Source organism: Coregonus clupeaformis, chromosome 34, assembly GCF_020615455.1.
Source record: "Coregonus clupeaformis isolate EN_2021a chromosome 34, ASM2061545v1, whole genome shotgun sequence".
Taxonomy (NCBI): domain Eukaryota; kingdom Metazoa; phylum Chordata; class Actinopteri; order Salmoniformes; family Salmonidae; genus Coregonus; species Coregonus clupeaformis.
The window spans coordinates 30,899,713-30,916,018 of record NC_059225.1 but is presented as its reverse complement, the minus strand read 5'-3'; the positions used below and the strand labels follow the sequence as shown (position 1 = coordinate 30,916,018).

At 42.0% G+C, this 16,306-nt stretch overlaps 2 protein-coding genes across 4 annotated transcripts in view; one reads left to right on the top strand and one right to left on the bottom strand.

The window, feature by feature from the left end:
- The window catches only part of LOC121550003 (acyl-CoA dehydrogenase family member 11), a 99,327-nt gene extending 94,166 nt beyond the window's left edge, over positions 1–5,161 (bottom strand). The window contains exons 1-9 of one of the 2 annotated variants that reach the window (XM_041862052.2): positions 5,098–5,161; positions 4,666–4,801; positions 4,462–4,561; positions 2,946–3,071; positions 2,598–2,759; positions 2,310–2,474; positions 1,991–2,132; positions 1,577–1,698; positions 32–138 (exon numbers count right to left, since the gene is read on the bottom strand). In XM_041862052.2, coding sequence (XP_041717986.1) covers positions 32–138; positions 1,577–1,698; positions 1,991–2,132; positions 2,310–2,474; positions 2,598–2,759; positions 2,946–3,071; positions 4,462–4,561; positions 4,666–4,793 — 1,052 coding nt within the window. In that variant the 5' untranslated portion in view covers positions 4,794–4,801; positions 5,098–5,161. Of the gene's footprint in view, positions 1–31; positions 139–1,576; positions 1,699–1,990; positions 2,133–2,309; positions 2,475–2,597; positions 2,760–2,945; positions 3,072–4,461; positions 4,562–4,665; positions 5,025–5,097 lie in introns of those variants that run through there. The other variant, XM_041862050.2, reaches the window with a different exon arrangement.
- LOC121550004 (ubiquitin-like modifier-activating enzyme 5) lies at positions 4,568–12,232 on the top strand. Of its 2 annotated transcripts, XM_041862053.2 has the most exons (13): positions 4,568–4,655; positions 5,276–5,458; positions 5,597–5,642; positions 5,826–5,915; positions 6,051–6,160; positions 8,667–8,753; positions 9,117–9,201; positions 9,303–9,407; positions 9,814–9,941; positions 10,186–10,321; positions 10,464–10,530; positions 10,625–10,731; positions 11,209–12,232. In XM_041862053.2, the coding sequence occupies exons 2-13, from the start codon at positions 5,280–5,282 to the stop codon at positions 11,290–11,292; spliced, it is 1,224 nt and encodes a 407-aa protein (XP_041717987.2). In that variant the 5' UTR covers positions 4,568–4,655; positions 5,276–5,279; the 3' UTR covers positions 11,293–12,232. The 2 variants fall into 2 exon arrangements, with proteins under 2 accessions (XP_041717987.2, XP_045066479.1); XM_045210544.1 differs by lacking the exons at positions 4,568–4,655; positions 5,276–5,458; positions 5,597–5,642 and having other exon boundaries at positions 5,824–5,910.
- The last annotated feature ends 4,074 nt before the right edge of the window (positions 12,233–16,306 follow it).

The following is a 16,306-nucleotide window of genomic DNA, read 5'->3' as shown; positions in this document are numbered from 1 at the left end:
TGATAGACTGTAGTTTTAGTATCATGTTAACCTCTCTGCAATCTGCAGCCCAACCTGGGCCAACAGCTCCACACTCTGGCCAAACTGGGCAGCATTGGGAGCACTGGCATTGCCCAGGAGGTGGCGCGCATAGACCCCCTATAACAGAGAGAGAAAAAGAAAGAGAGGAGCGAGAGAGAGAGAGAGGGAAGGAGTTACAGACATACAAACAGACACACAGAGACAAGATCCTCTGTGAGCAGAGACAAGATCCTCTGTGAGCAGAGACATTTCTCTAAACTATCTCAGTCCTCAGAAGTCCTCTATCAGTAAGATAGTGTTATCAGCACGAAAGAGGGAAAATGGCATCAGAGATAGATGAAAGCTGATTGAGGATTTTTTTTTTTACAGATCATACCACAGCAGTCTGCTTTGGTACAGAATAAAGATAATGAAAGCAGACAAGACAAAGTGTGTGTGTGTGTGTGTGTGTGTGTGTGTGTGTGTGTGTATGTGTGTGTGTGTATGTGTGTGTGTGTCTGTCTTGATGAGATTGATGAGATGAGACTGTGGACCTGGGAATAGTTTGAGCTCATTAGCTGCCTCTTCAGCTGAACAGTGCCAAAGAGATGACAAGTTGAGAGATACGGAGAGAGAGCATCAAAAAATGCAACACTGTGTGTGTGTGTGTTTGTGTGTGTGTTCCTTCATTTACACCAGTCTATCTGGCATTTCAATGGCCATCATGTGCATTCAGGAACATGTGCTATCACTGAAAAGGTGCATATTATGGTGTAAAGTGCTTAAGTAAAAATAAGTACTTAAGTACTAATAAGTAGTTTGTTGGGGATATTAGTACTTTACTTTACTATTTATATTTTTGACAACTTTTACTTTTACTTCACTACATTCCTAAAGAAAATAATTTACTTTTTACTCCATACATTTTCACTGACACCCAAAAATACTGAATACTTAACAGGACAGGAAAATTGTCAAATTCACACACTTATCAAAAGAACATCCCTGGTCATCCCTACTGCCTCTGATCTGGCAGACTCACTAAACACAAATGCTTCATTTGTAAAGATGTCTGAGTGTTGGAGTGTGCCCCTGGCTATCCGTAAATTTAAAAAAACTAGAAAATGGTGCTGTGTGGTTTGCTTAATATAAGGAATTTGAAATGATTTATACTTTTACTTTTGATACTTAAGTACATTTTAGCAATTACATTTGATACCTAAGTATGTTTAAAACCAAATACTTACAGAATTTTACTCAAGTAGTATTTTACTGGCTGACTTTCACTTGAGTCATTTTCTATTAAGGTATCTTTACTTTTACTCAAGTATAACAATTCGGTACCTTTTCCACCACTGATCTTATCTTATCGTATTGTTTGTGTTTGTGTGTGTGTGTGTGAGACAGAGAGAGAGAGAGAGAGAGAGAGAGAGAGAGAGACAGAGAGACAGAGACAGAGACAGAGACAGAGACAGAGAGAGAGAGAGAGAGAGAGAGAGAGAGAGACACAGAGAGAGAGAGAGAGAGACAGAGAGAGAGAGAGAGAGAGAGAGAGAGAGAGAGAGAGAGAACTAACCTGAGCGATCCCTGCCATCTTAAAGACAGAGAGGGCCAGGTAGAAATTGAGCTGAGGCAGAGAAGATGGGATCTCCCGGCAGCGGCAGTAGATGGAGATCAGGTCCTCAGGAGAAGGTATACCTGGCCATTTAGAAATAAATAGACAGAGAAAAGGAGAGAGTTAATCAATAGCATTACACCAAGCAGAATCAATTTCTGACAGATGAAAATCAAATTAGGCCACATAAAATCCAAGCTGTAGAGAACAGAGTAGGACTACATTGCCCCTAGAAACGAATCTAAGGTCTGTTTCCAGAGTTCTTGCTTAATGGTTTAAGTTAGGGTTTAGAGCTTGTAAGCAGATCCTAGATCTGTGTTAGTTCTGCCTGCCGCATCTTTAACAGTGTCAGATATAAGAGTTCAGAGGTCATACCCTCCACACCCCTCAGGCTGCCCATGTTGCTGAGGAGGCTCATGCTGCTAGGCCAATAGTTGGGCATCAGGAAGTAGGCCAGGTCTGCCATTGGCTGGCCCGTGGTGGAGAGCTCCCAGTCCAACACAGCCACCACACGAGCCTATAGAGAAAGATTACATGTGTCTATTAGATATGCACACTTCAGTCATTCATTTCCTCTACCACATTAGTCTCATATACAATGAAAAACACCTTTAGAAAGGTGCTATAAAATGCAATTATTTATTATAGTATTATTACTGTTTAATGTAAGGTTCATGTCATGTCATGCTTCTACCTCAGTAGGATGGAATATCAGGTTGTCCACTCGAAAGTCCCCATGGACAAGGGCCACTTCATTGTCATTGGTCGGCAGGTTGCTCAACAGCCAATCAGACAGCTTATCCATAACTGGGATTTCTTTGTGGGCAGCTGCTCTGTATTGCTTTGTCCAGGTAGACACCTTTTGATAAATAAACGGTCAAAGTGAAAATTATATTTTAAGACCAAAGTGGGATGCAAATGGGATTGGAAAGGGAAAGGAATAACATGGAATGGGAATAAGTGGAGGATATCTATCTTTTACCTGTCTCTTGCAGTATCCAGGCCCTCTCCCGTACCCCTCTAGGTCCATGGTGGTTAGGTCCAAGGAGTGAAGACGGGCCAGAACCTCCACTGCAGACACATACAGTGCTGCCCTCTCCGCTGCACTCACCCCTGGGAGCCTCAGGTCCCGGAATATACGCCCCTACACCACACAGAGAGGGGAATGCAATGACATCTGACCAAACGGCTCAGGAGTACACAAACGTAATACTCATCAGCCAGACATAACAGAGTGAAAGTTTGTGTGTAACTCATACTAGAGCTCAACAGTGCATTTAAAGGCTCACACAGATGGTGTGAGTTTGTGCACTGCGCAGCATTGACCTACCTGTACATGCTCCATCAGGTAGAACTCAGTTCCGATCAGCCCTGTGTCAGTGCAGTGTAGTAGAGGCCGGGGTACTGGGAACCCAGCAGAGAACAGGGCCTTCTGCACCCGATACTCTCTGTCCACCTCACACACAGAAAACAGACATGTGACACGTCAGCTCAACGGGGGCGGATGATGCTAGTTCCTACTTCACAGTAGGGCCATTTTGCAGAAATGCCTTCTTGAACATGTGAATTTTCATGTGCCTTAATTACAAACATGTATGGGATCTGTAAATATGCATACAAATGTTAAATTATTAGCCTAGTTTAGCCAAGGAGAAAGCACTGAGCTATATAGTTGTAAATGAGAACTTGTTCTCAACTGGCTTACCTGGTTAAATAAAGGTTAAATAAAAAAACAAAAAATATAGGGGGAAAGACAGGATCCTTCCTGGCTAGCCATAATTGGCTGAGATAATTGAGTGGTTGACCATGCTGATGGTTGGCCATGCATTTATATATGATGCTGAATGGGGGCGTAAACAAAGAAGAGCTCTCTAGCACAACACAATCTTTCAAGGGCATTTTCTCTAACTTGTCTCCCTAAGTGGGATAACAAATGTATCAACTTTTAAAGCAGCATAACTTTCACATGCATATAGTGTATGACATGCCATTTTGGAGCACTGAATCGAAATGTTGGTAATAAAAATAAATAAAAAACATTTTGGATTTTTCGACATAAGCCTCGGTTGGGACGGGCCATCACGAATGTCTACCCTTCCAAAGAAATAAAAGTCATGCATACATGACAAAATGTATCAAATCAAAAGCATTTTGTTGGGTTATTATTATTACATTCTCTAGTCTATGCCAAGCATTGACAAAACCATTAAACACTCCAGGCACCCAAGCTATAGACTGTTCTCTCTGCTTCCGCACGGCAAGCGGTATCCGTGCATCAAGTCTGACACCAACAGGCTCCTGAACAGCTTCTATCCCCAAATCATAAGACTGCTAAATAGCTAGCAAAATTGCTACATGGACTATCTGAGTTGACACTTGTATTTATGTATTTATTTTTGCACTGTCTCCATGCACACTCACAGGACTATACATATACGCACACTAACACTCCAACACACATATATTTATCCTGATGCCTAGTCACCTTACCCTATACATATCTACCTCTACCACTCAAGTAGCCTATCCCTGCACATTGGAAATATGGTTTTAAACTGTCCCTGTATATAGCTTCTTACTTTCTCGTGTTCTTCTTATTTGTATTTATCTTGTGTTTTTGTTCTACCTTATGTTATTTTTTAGTACTACATTGATATTGATCACTGCATTGTTGGGTTTAGAGCTTACAAGGCATTTCACTGTACTTGTAACTTGAAACTTTGTCTCCCTCTACTGGAGAAAAATAATACAGCTAAACAACTACAACTGTGTCAAAGAGCACAGTGCATTTTACTAGTGTTCTTGCTCATTTGCAAACTATTGAGAAGGTTTTGTAGCATAACTACCTTGTGAGCCCCTGGCAGAAGCATTCCAGGCGGTTTCTTTCTCAGCACATAGCTGTCAGAAGGTGTCTGGATAAGGAAGGTGGGGTTGGACTGTCCAGCACTGAAATGAGCAGACACGGAAGGCATGGACAGTGTCTCACTACATTTTATGAAGCATGCACATTTATATGGAACTGGAACGCTTTAGATAAAAGGTGAGCATACCTGTATTGTCTGACAGTGAACCTGTCATTGTTGGACACCCCTCGTGCCTTTCCAGCCAGATATCGCTGAAGATTGACAGTGTTGAACCTGTGCTGCTCCCGAACAGGAGTTGTTGTTTGGTCTTCCATATTTCAGTCTGGATTAATTATTTGTAAAAGCAAAGGTCAAAGTAATAAAGTTGAATGAATTAACAAATCTCGTACAATATGGATAGTCGAATTGTTTCGTTTTAGTCGACAGAGGTGAGCATCCGTGTTTTACAGATCAAACCTTGCGCAGGCAGACTTTTTCTGTAAAACGTCGCTGCAAAGAGTGACTGAGCTCATTTCACAGATCGGTGAAAGCACATATTTGCTGATGGCACGTACTGAGCGATGGTAGAATTTTCAGATGCAGTAGAGATCATGTATTTATAGGACGCTTTTTACTCACCGCCGCTTGTTTCCGCCCGGATTGTATTTACAGAAACACTGATTGCCAGCTGATTCGAACTGTGTAGACGTGTACTAGCCCATCATCCATCGCTTGTAATCTTTAGGTAATTGTCAAGGTTTGGAAATCTAGGCATTTTACATTTGAACAACGGAGTAGTGTGCCTTATTCCTTATAGAAACATGACCTCAGTCGAAGAACTGAAGCTGCGAGTGAGGGAGCTGGAGAATGAGTTGATCAAGTGTAAGCAAAAGCGATGTACGGCGATGTGTGCCGAAGAACCTGCCGACAACAACCAACCTCATCACAGACCAAGGATCGACAAAATGAGTGCAGAAGTAGTGGATTCAAACCCTTACAGGTATGGTAGCTGTCAAAATCTAACTGCCGCGAATTGAGTCATTCGTGATCGTGAATGCATAAGAGACACCCCAGAAATAAGGACCACATACCGGCATATGGTGTAAACTGCTTACCTCAACATGTTCTTACCTTGCAGTCGTCTGATGGCTTTGAAGCGAATGGGCATTGTTGAAGATTACGAGGTAAAATACAATTGTATGTAATATTGTTATCTGATACACATCTATGGTTGCACAATTTCCCCAACGTTTCGAGGTTTTCTAGAAATCCCTGTTGGGGGATTCCTGAATTTACGTTATTTTAAATCCTACATAGATCTAATATGACAATAAAATGGCATTCATTTCTATTCTACTGTTAAACAGAAAATCCGGACGTTCACTGTAGCTGTGGTGGGTGTTGGAGGAGTTGGAAGTGTGACTGCAGAAATGCTCACAAGATGTGGCATTGGTAAGGTAATACAAAGTTAACATTACTACATCAACATATCTTTATATCATTTGTTTCAACCTTATGTTTCCGATGGACAATGTCCATCAATTCAACATACATTGCATCATTCTGCCTTGTTGTGTCTTCTCTTTGTACAGCTCATCCTGTTTGACTATGACAAAGTGGAGCTGGCCAATATGAACAGGCTGTTCTTCCAGCCTCACCAGGCTGGCCTCAGCAAAGTAGAGGCAGCTGAACATACACTCAGGTACAGTGACCTGAGGGGCCACGTTCAGTAGGCAAACATGGAACGTTGCAGATAAAAATGTCATGAATAGACCTGACATGATTCCCCATTCTACATGTCAGAGATGTTGGTCCTATGTAGGGCTGTTGTGATGACCGTGTTACGGCCACACCGGCGGTCACGAGTCACGAAGGCAGCCAAATTCCACTTGAGCGTTTAGTCACTGTAATTAGGCTTCTCCAAGCGCTGATGCTGCTGCTGGTCATTAGTAGCCTACCAAACTTGCTAACTGTCTGGGACTCAGCACTCTATTGTCCCTCTAATCACTCTTGACATCAATGCAAATCCATTCTAAATCAAAAGAAATTTCACACATTATTTAGTATATATAAAGACAAGATTAAATCAAGAATAGTCTGATGGGTGACAATATTAGCCTATCACTTGTGAATTATATATTATCACTTGTGAATGATGCCCAGCATAAGAAACAATTCCTTTTTTTTTGTGACTTTTTAGAATCATAGTCACACACCTCATGTAGCCTAACCCATAGGCCTATATGTTTTGATAAGGTTTGTATCACAACTAAAGTGGGCAAATAACTTAAAATTAAGCACATTAATCCGCTTTATAACCAGTGTAGAGCCTAACTGGCATACATAGGCGGCGCGTGAGTTTCAAGTTTGGGGAAAATCATTTTCACCATAAAAATGCACCTTTATAATAAAGTCATTACTTGCATAATTGCATTTGCGGTCACTTTTGATAATGGGGTTTTCTGCTAATGGAACATTTGCGCTTATAGCCTACTGCCATGTGCACATTGCTGCGATTATAATGTGAAGAAATAGCCTAATAGTTTATCAACATTTTAAGCTAAATGTTCTGATCTGTTGCGTCAGCCACATTGCATAAAAATGTTTTTTTGATGATAGTGGTTGTATTAATTTGGGATCTATCGCATCCCACAACTGTCCCAGACTATGTTTGGAATATTTATTTCTCGCACAGAATAGAATAGTTTGACTTTTGTACTATGGGGGATAGTAGATTGACATAGGCTAGTGCTTTTGCTGTTCGTTAGGCCTACTCATCTTATTTGCTGACGAAAAGTAAATGTGGACAGTTCTTCCAATACCTTCAATATGCACCTCGGAAATTGGATAAGGACGTGCGCAGTTGCATCCCCGATGTGTCTGTCTTCACTTGTAGCCTGTGAGAAAGACCCGATCACGTGATAGAGAGCCATGTGAGTGAGAGGTGATTCGGAGCGCTCAGCACTTAGGGAGAAAAGAACAACGTCCACTGGCCGCAAAAGGCATGGATTTTGTTAGGGTGCATTACGGCCACACAAAGGGGATGCCGCCGTGAAATTTGAGGCATTATCAAGTGCTTGTCAAATTGTGAATGCGTGACTGATGAAGTGTGTACAGCCTGCGCAAAAAACTAAGCAGAGCTCCTGCCTTTCAAGCAACTTTTTTCAAATCATCATTAGTCGCATCATGCAGCCTTACAATGTATTAAAAATCAAAACATATAGCCAAGCCTTTGTATCACAACTAAAGTTACATAAATAACTCTAAATTAAGCATATAGGAATATCTGTTTCTTTAACCGTCCACACAGAATAGCCGTATGTGCGCACTCCCTCAAATCGTTTGAAGAAAATATCCTTTCCATTTTAATCAGATTTGTTCAATTGTATTCTTCATACTATAAAATAATGCCATGGAATGCTGAGCAAATCTTGTCTGCTAAATGAACTAGTGTAGCACACAGCCATTTGGCATAGCCAGATCAGGACCTAACATAAGGACAACTCAGAGTATGCTATTCTGTTCTTCTGAAATAGACTACATTTTCTTCATATAATGTTTCTTTAGACCTGTCTAAAATAAATCATGGATTTATTATGAACGTGTAGGCTATATTACGTGGATTTATTCGACTTTTTAAAATGTAGATGTTCCAAAGGTCTGCATCAGTGGCTTGTAGGCTACGCGTGGAAGCCAGGAGATGCTAAACGTGTTTATGTTAAGAGACCAGCAGTTATTTGCTTGACAATCACCGACTGACAACATTTCATGACTGCCACAGCCCTACTCTCGACCAGTGGAGTTTCATCCACACAAGTTTTCCTTTGTTAACAATAATACGTGAGAACAATCTGAAGTCAGAAATTCACTCACAATGAACCCAAACAGAGATTCTGGTATGATTTGGCGAAGTCCATGTCCAGGCAGAGTAAACACAATTAGAGTCAGTTTGAATGAGGAACAGCAGCAGTCCTGATGGGGTTGTCTGTCTGGGCACATCCTCACACACTATGATCTGTAAAAACACACAACCCCCCCCCGACACACACAGGAACGCACGCACAAACTGTGTGGAATTTAACAGTTCTACGTCATATATTTCTATCTGAACATTCCACAACATTGTGTCCTGCTAAACCTACCACTGGTCTGTCATATTATGTCATGTCTCTATAAGGTGCTTACATATTTTTTAATTCTGTCAACAGGAATATTAACCCAGATGTGCAGTTTGAGACCCACAACTACAACATCACCACCATGGAAAATTTTGCACATTTCATGGATCGCATAAGGTGAGAACTTGTCGTCGCCTATCTCATAAGTGCCGTATAATACTGCTTGTGTGGTCATTTCTACAGAGCATTTTCAGTATTGAATTGCTCCACTGCTGTTCCATACAGCATGACAGTGTTGCCTCTCCATTCTCTGACTTTCAAGTTGATTCGAAAACGTCATTGTATTACAGTATGACATTGGATGCGTTACTTTCCATGATGAGGACAACTCTGAAGTGAAAACACATCACAACAATAATCTAGAAAAGGGGGATTCTTTTGGTTAAACTTTCATGATCTATCATAACACAAATAACTTCTGAAATGTCCACATGTTCGCTACATGGTCATTCTGTTTATAAGTACTCTGTGTTGTCTCAGTTATGGGTCGCTTCAAGAAGGAAAGGCCGTAGACCTGATACTGAGTTGTGTAGACAACTTTGAGGCCCGGATGGCCATCAACACAGTCAGTACTAATATATATCCCTCATTCCCTGACAATAAAACATACATTATTGTGTTGGTGAAGATCAGATGATGTATGTTGGTCATCTTCTTGCTGCCTAGGCGTGTAACGAGCTGGGTCAGATCTGGATGGAGTCAGGTGTGAGTGAGAACGCTGTGTCTGGACACATCCAGCTCATCATCCCGGGGGAGACGGCCTGCTTCGCAGTACGTCACAACACACACTTAGGATGTGTCCCAAATGCCACCCTATTCCCTATTTTGTCCAGGGCTAAAAAATAATTTTGACCAGGGCCAATATTGCTCTGGTTAAAAGTAGTGCACTATATAGGAAATAGGGTACCATTTGCAATATAATTTTTTCAACTTAAAGACATGTTCTGGTACTTTGGTGACTTGAGTGACAGGTAGCAAGTATCACACACTGCAGAGCGAAAGAGAGAGTGCAATGACGTGGTACACATATCTGCACATATGTGATATAGTACTCCATTTTCGTGGGCACTACTTTCAGAACTACTGAAAGTATACAAAAGTACCGGAGTGTCCCTTTAATATAAATGGATGGCTGTTAACTCATTCCTAACACTAGCTTTGATTGTCCCTGTGACAGTGTGCTCCTCCCCTGGTGGTGGCGGCCAACATTGATGAGAAGACCCTGAAGAGGGAGGGGGTGTGTGCTGCCAGCCTACCCACCACCATGGGCGTGGTGGCAGGGATCCTGGTCCAAAACGTCCTCAAGTAAGATCTGGATTACATTAGTTTGTAAATGAGACCTGGGTCATATTCATTAGGCACCACACGGAAGAAAACAGACTGAAACAGAGGCACTATCTGAACTTGTCCAATAAGCAACACTGTTTTCTGTTGAGAAGCATTTTGCTACGGTGTGCCCTAATGACTACGACCCTGATCATAGCCCATCACAAATACCCATAACAGGGTTTCCTATGAAGATATCCTAACAGTGGTTCATGGTCCTCAGGTACCTGTTGAAGTTTGGCACAGTCAGCCATTACCTGGGCTACAACGCCATGCAGGACTTCTTCCCCACTATGGCCATGAAGGCCAACCCCACATGCGATGACCGCCACTGCAGGAAACAGCAGGATGACTATAAGGTGACTGACCAAGGAGACCCTTTACTCCTTTTTCTTTCTCTGTCACTTTGTCGCTCTACTTCACCCATCATGACCTGGGGTGTGTACATGACCGGGTACAGTTGTAATTCAGTGGTGTGTGTGTGTGCTTTGTGGCCCACAGAAAAAAGAGGCAGAGCGACCCAAAAAGGTTGTGGAGGAGGAAGTGGTTCACGAGGAGAACGACTGGGGTGAGTTAACTAGAGCGTTGATATTGCCTCAATGTATTGTCCATAGTAAGTGATGCTGTCTAGGTACCATTACTGACCTATGTTGCTCTGTCAGGTATTGAGCTGGTGTCGGAGCAGACGGAAGAGGAACTTCATGCGGCCTCAGGCCCCGTCCCTGACCTCCCAGAAGGCATCACTGTGGCCTACACCATCCCTGAGAAGGTTAGTACCATACAGTCCTCATAAGAATACAACAATGCATCGCCCCTTGAGGATCTCGAACCCAGGTCTCCCAGCCACTATGCAGACCTCCTAACCACTGCTTCAATAAGGGGGGAAGGGGGTCATAACGCCTACCACAGGAGGTTGGTGGCACCTTAATTGGGGAGAACGGGATCGTAGTAATGGTTGGAGTGGAATGAGTGGAATTGTATCAAATACATCAAACGCATGGTTTCCATGTGTTTGATGCCATTCCATTTACTCCGTTCCAGACATTATTATGAGCCGTTCTCCCATCAGCAGGCTCCTGTGATGCCTACATAGGCAAAGTTTGTTCCGGTAAATAAGGTACTCTGTATGGTACAGACAAGCCAAGTCACCAGTCTCTATTTCTGGGCCGGTGAAAGTAACCGGTACACCTCAAGGAGGCATCTCAATCAAGTTTTGACTAATAATGACTTGTGTCCTCTTTTCCAGGAGACCGGGGCATCAGGAGGGGAGACGGTGGAGGAAACCGAACAGAGTCTAGAAGAGCTGATGGCCCAGATGAGAAAGATGTAACCGGGACCAGGAAGACACCTCTACTATCAGACAACCATCATCATCGTCATGCATCGCTTATCTCAGCAACATCGCAAAGAACCTACCACCTTCAATAACGAAGCATTGACACCATGCAAAGCTCCCATTGCAGGGGGCATACTGTATCTTTATTCTTATTCTTAAATAAAGCACGATTTTTCATACCCACTATACGTACTACAGTATCAATACTACCTAATACATGTACTTCTGCTCCGTCGACATTAAAGGGAATGCAATGCATGGTTAATGAGCTCAAGTGCTGCTTTTGATGATGATCTTCATATTCCCCAAGGGTAGGAATTTACTAGTGTAAAGCCTGTTCAATATGGAAACATATAGCTGTTGTAATTCAATTTGAATTTCAGCATCGGAGAGCACAAACTGGAGGCTGAAATACCTTATGCTGCCTCTAATTTGTATGTAATTATATTAAATTAACTTTTGCATGATGTAATGTACCAGGTACATACAGATGTTAGCTATATAATTCATTATGCTTGTGTCACATGTTGACCATGAGGAAATACTGTTGTAACACTCGCAATTGAATAAGTAATCAATCATTGCAGTTATGGATGCAGCCTCGGACCAACTATTCCTACCGTATAGAATGCTAATTAATTAATTAAATTGTTAATGCATTTCATCCTTCTAAAACATTTTGAATGATGGTGAATGAGGCCCATCATTTCTCTGCATGACAAACCTGCCTTAAATGTATCTGCTCTGGTCTGTACTGCGATGACAACAAGTGGCCTCTGCAACTCGTTGTGGCGCTATGGACCAGTGCTACTCCATGTCATACTCTCAGCTGTTTAAACTGATATACCTGTAACTGAAACTTTCTCTGCTGAAACTGTACCGACTGACTCTCTGTACACACTTTGTTTCAATAAAGTATTTATTAGCCAGAATACAGGATGCAGTTGATTGTAGTTTATGGTATTCCCTTTTTTCCTTTACATTGTCTTACACAATGATTGTGTATGTGTGCCATTCAGAGGGTGAATGGGCAAGACAAAATATTTAAGTGCCTTTGAACGGGGTATGGTAGTAGGTGCAAGGCGCACCGGTTTGTGTCAAGATCTGCAACGCTGCTGGGTTTTTCACGCTCAACAGTTTCCTGTGTGTATCAAAAATGGTCGACCACCCAAAGCACATCCAGCCAACTTGACACAACTGTGGGAAGCATTGGAGACAACATATGTTTCTTAAGTGGGAATTTCAGCATAACATTTCCTACAGGTTTCCTCATGGTTGTATTTAAATAATGTTCTCAGAACATTAAGAAAACTTTCCATAAAAACCACAAGAAAACATTATTCATGTTCAAATAACATCCAAAGTATGTTATTTAAAAACATATACATTCCATTCTCAGCGTCAACAAAACTCTCTATCCTATTTCTTGATAAGTCTTAATCTTAATGAGTGATTGTTTCCTTTGAAATGGGGTCTGTTTGAATAGACTAAAATGAGCACCTTTGTATATGTAAAAGAAACATGGCATGCTAGCTCCATCCTTGTGGCGCAGTGGACTAACTCCATGGATAGAGAATATAAGATCATAGGTTTGAATCTCACTGATGCCATGACACAATAAAAAAGAAATGTGTTTGCATGATTAATGCCTCAGCAAATGAATTTCCATGTTACACAGGCAGCCCAATTCGGATCTTTTTTTCACTACTTGGTCTTTTGACCAATCACATCAGATCTTTTCACCTCAGATCTTTTTCAGAGCTGATCTGATTGGTCAAAAGACCAATTAGTGAAAAAAATATCTGAATTGGGCTGCTTGCCCATGTGTCCTGTCTGTGCTTGGAGTTCAAAACAGTTAACCCAATCTAAATTAAAGTCTTATTGAAACATGTTCTCAGAACATTATTTAATTACCTATTCAAATAACCTATTATTTCCATTCTCAGAAGGTTAATAAAACCTCCTAGGAAAACTTTCAGGGAACCATAGTAAAACGTTCTCAGAACCTCCCTGCAACCAAATAATTTTCTTTCCCAGAGCAGGTGTAATTTTCACTACTGTTCTCAGAACATTTAAAAAACGTACAGTTTTACCGGTCAGGAAACGTATGTCTTCGTTCCCAGAACCAATGGGAAACCAAAAATGCACGTTCCCACAACTTCCAAGGAACCAAATGTGCTAGTTGGGATGTGACAATAAACCCACTGGGCACACACTGTTTGAATCAACCTTGTTTCCAAGTAATTTCAATGAAATTATGTTGAAACAACGTGGAATAGACGGTGAATTGACGTCTGTGCCCAGTGGGAAATGTAACAACAGGGTTGTATTGATTAGTGCACACCATAGAAATACGTAGCAAAACAACTGTTTCTTATTGGACGAGTTTAGGTAGTTCCTCCCTGTTTCAGTCCATTTTCTTCCGCTTGGTACCTATCGAATACGACCCAGATGTAATTTTGAGGGTTGAAGAAAGTTGTCACCAAATTCTCTGATCTAACATCATAACAATCACATACTGTTGTGGATGTACAGTGGTACGTGTGTGTGTGTTTCTGACTCACTCCAGGTTGTTCTGGAGGTAGTGGAGGACTCGTTGAAGGCTACAGTCTGCTGTGTCTTTACCCAGAGTCAGCTGCTCTGGGTGGAGGGCTCGCCGAGGCAGCAGAGTGAAGCCATACTGCACAGAAAAAGAGACACACACAGTCAATTCATTGTTAAAACATACACATTACACAACCCACTCACACATGCACACACGCACACACGCACACACAGACTGAAGCCATACTGCAGAGATAGACACAGTCAATTCACTATTAATGTATACGGCAATTCCACGGTGACAGAGAGATGCTGAGACTCAGATTTTCACTTAATAATGTATGTCAAACAAAAACCAATAATTGCAAAGTCAAACAAACAATACAACTCTATGCACAAGGACTACTTTTAACAATTTCCACTACATTTTAAGTGAAAAGTCTGAGTCTCAGCATCACTCGGTTATTGTGGAATTTCCCATACACATTACCCACCCACCCACACACACCACAGCCTTACTGCAGAAAGAGAGCGGCACAGTGCTCTCATGTGTCCTCACCATATGGCCTTTCTGGTGGGCAGTCTTCTGGCAAATCCTCACAGACCTCTTCCTCCGTTTTTTGGCTTGCTCATACCTGTTAACAGATGACTCGTCAATCACAAAGCATTATGTCTTATAATACAGCATGCAGAGATGACAACTTCACTTGAAACCCATTGACCCATCCACCCACACACCAGTGTTTCTATTAGCCAGTAATTGCCGGATTTTGGCCGATAAAATAAATGAAAAGCCGATAAATAAAATTGTAGTTGGTCAAATTGTCCGGGGCTGCCCTGCTGCTTAGGAGAGGATAGAAAGCGAGAGAGGAGCCTTGGCCTAGGCTACTGTTGATTGGGAACATGGGGGACTTTTTAATTTAAGTAAAACGTAAGTTAGAGAGTATGTCTATAAGTGACTTGGCTGTGCGAGTAAAAAAATGTATTGGTCGCCTCGGTGCTGCACATTCATTAACCTCACTCAAAACATCCTATTTTCAAGGAGGCTAAGACCATGATTTGGTCAAACAGTAAAGTACATTATCCTCATGATTCCTGTAATTAAAGTGTCTGCCTGCCAGCCCCTGTACTTGTTTCACTGGGGCCTGCTGCTGTGTCAAACAAGCCTCTCTCTCTCTCTCTCTCTCTCTCTCTCTCCTCTTTCCCGGGGGGAAAAAAATGCTCCTGGAGAAAGAAAAGTGTTCTGATTGTATAACATTTGAAAATCCAATTACTGGGAAAACACAGCTATCCTGTTAGATACATGGAGAGAGGATGTTCTCAGATTTCTGTAGATATATTTTTAATTGTTCAACCCCTATTTTGAGCTCAAAAGCAACTATTTTACAAATAAGATATTTGCTATGGCTTTGAGTGCATAGGTCTAATTGGGTGCTAGGCTACTGCAAAAAAAAGAAGACATTAAATGTACTATTAGATTAATACATGGCTACTATGAATGGGTATTATCTTTAGAGTTAGTGATCTAGCTAATGTGTTTTGAGTTTTCACTTCCTCATGTGGTGAATTAGCCCCAAATAAATGTGCCTATGATATTAGTGCACATAAAGATGTAGGCAAATTCATCTCTATTGAACAACAAAAATCTGAAAATTCAGGAGCCCTAGTTTAACAGTAAAATATAACAATAGCATAATTGTCTACCCAAAGTGCATGACAATCACTGGATTACGGTGCACATTTTGCACATAAGCATATTTTAAATCACAACATGAAAAGATGTTGAAATAACGTATTTCTTCAATACTGTCACGTTCGTTTATAGACGGGATGGACCAAGGCGCAGCGTGATATGCATACATGTTTATTTACGAAGAAACACAACGACAAAACAATAAACAAACGATACGTGAAGTCCAAGGCAGCACAACACAACATACCTTAACACGGAACAAGATCCCACAACCCACTAGTGCCAATAGGCTACCTAAGTATGGTCCCCAATCAGAGACAACGAGCAACAGCTGCCTCTGATTGGGAACCACACAGGCCAACAGATCTATACATACTAGATCCAAACCTAGAAAATAACACATAGGAACATACACAACAAGGAAAATCACACCCTGACTCAACAAATAAGAGTCCTCAGAGTCAGGGCGTGACAGTACCCCCCCCCCAAAGGTGCGGACTCCGACCGCACAACATAAACATAACAGGGTAGGGGCCGGGTGGGCATTCCGCCTCGGAGGCGGATCCGGCTCAGGGCGTGACCACCACTTACTCTCCACCTCCCTGTTGCGCCCCTGGTCTGGTCTGGACCTCGGCGCGCTGCTTCCCCTCTCCTTCCTCCCACGAAGTACCAAGCCATGTCTGGACCCTGGTGTGGGAGACCCCGAACCTGGAGAGGGGCTGACGTCTGGGTCTGGACTGGAACCGCTGACTGGAGCTGGACCTGACGACG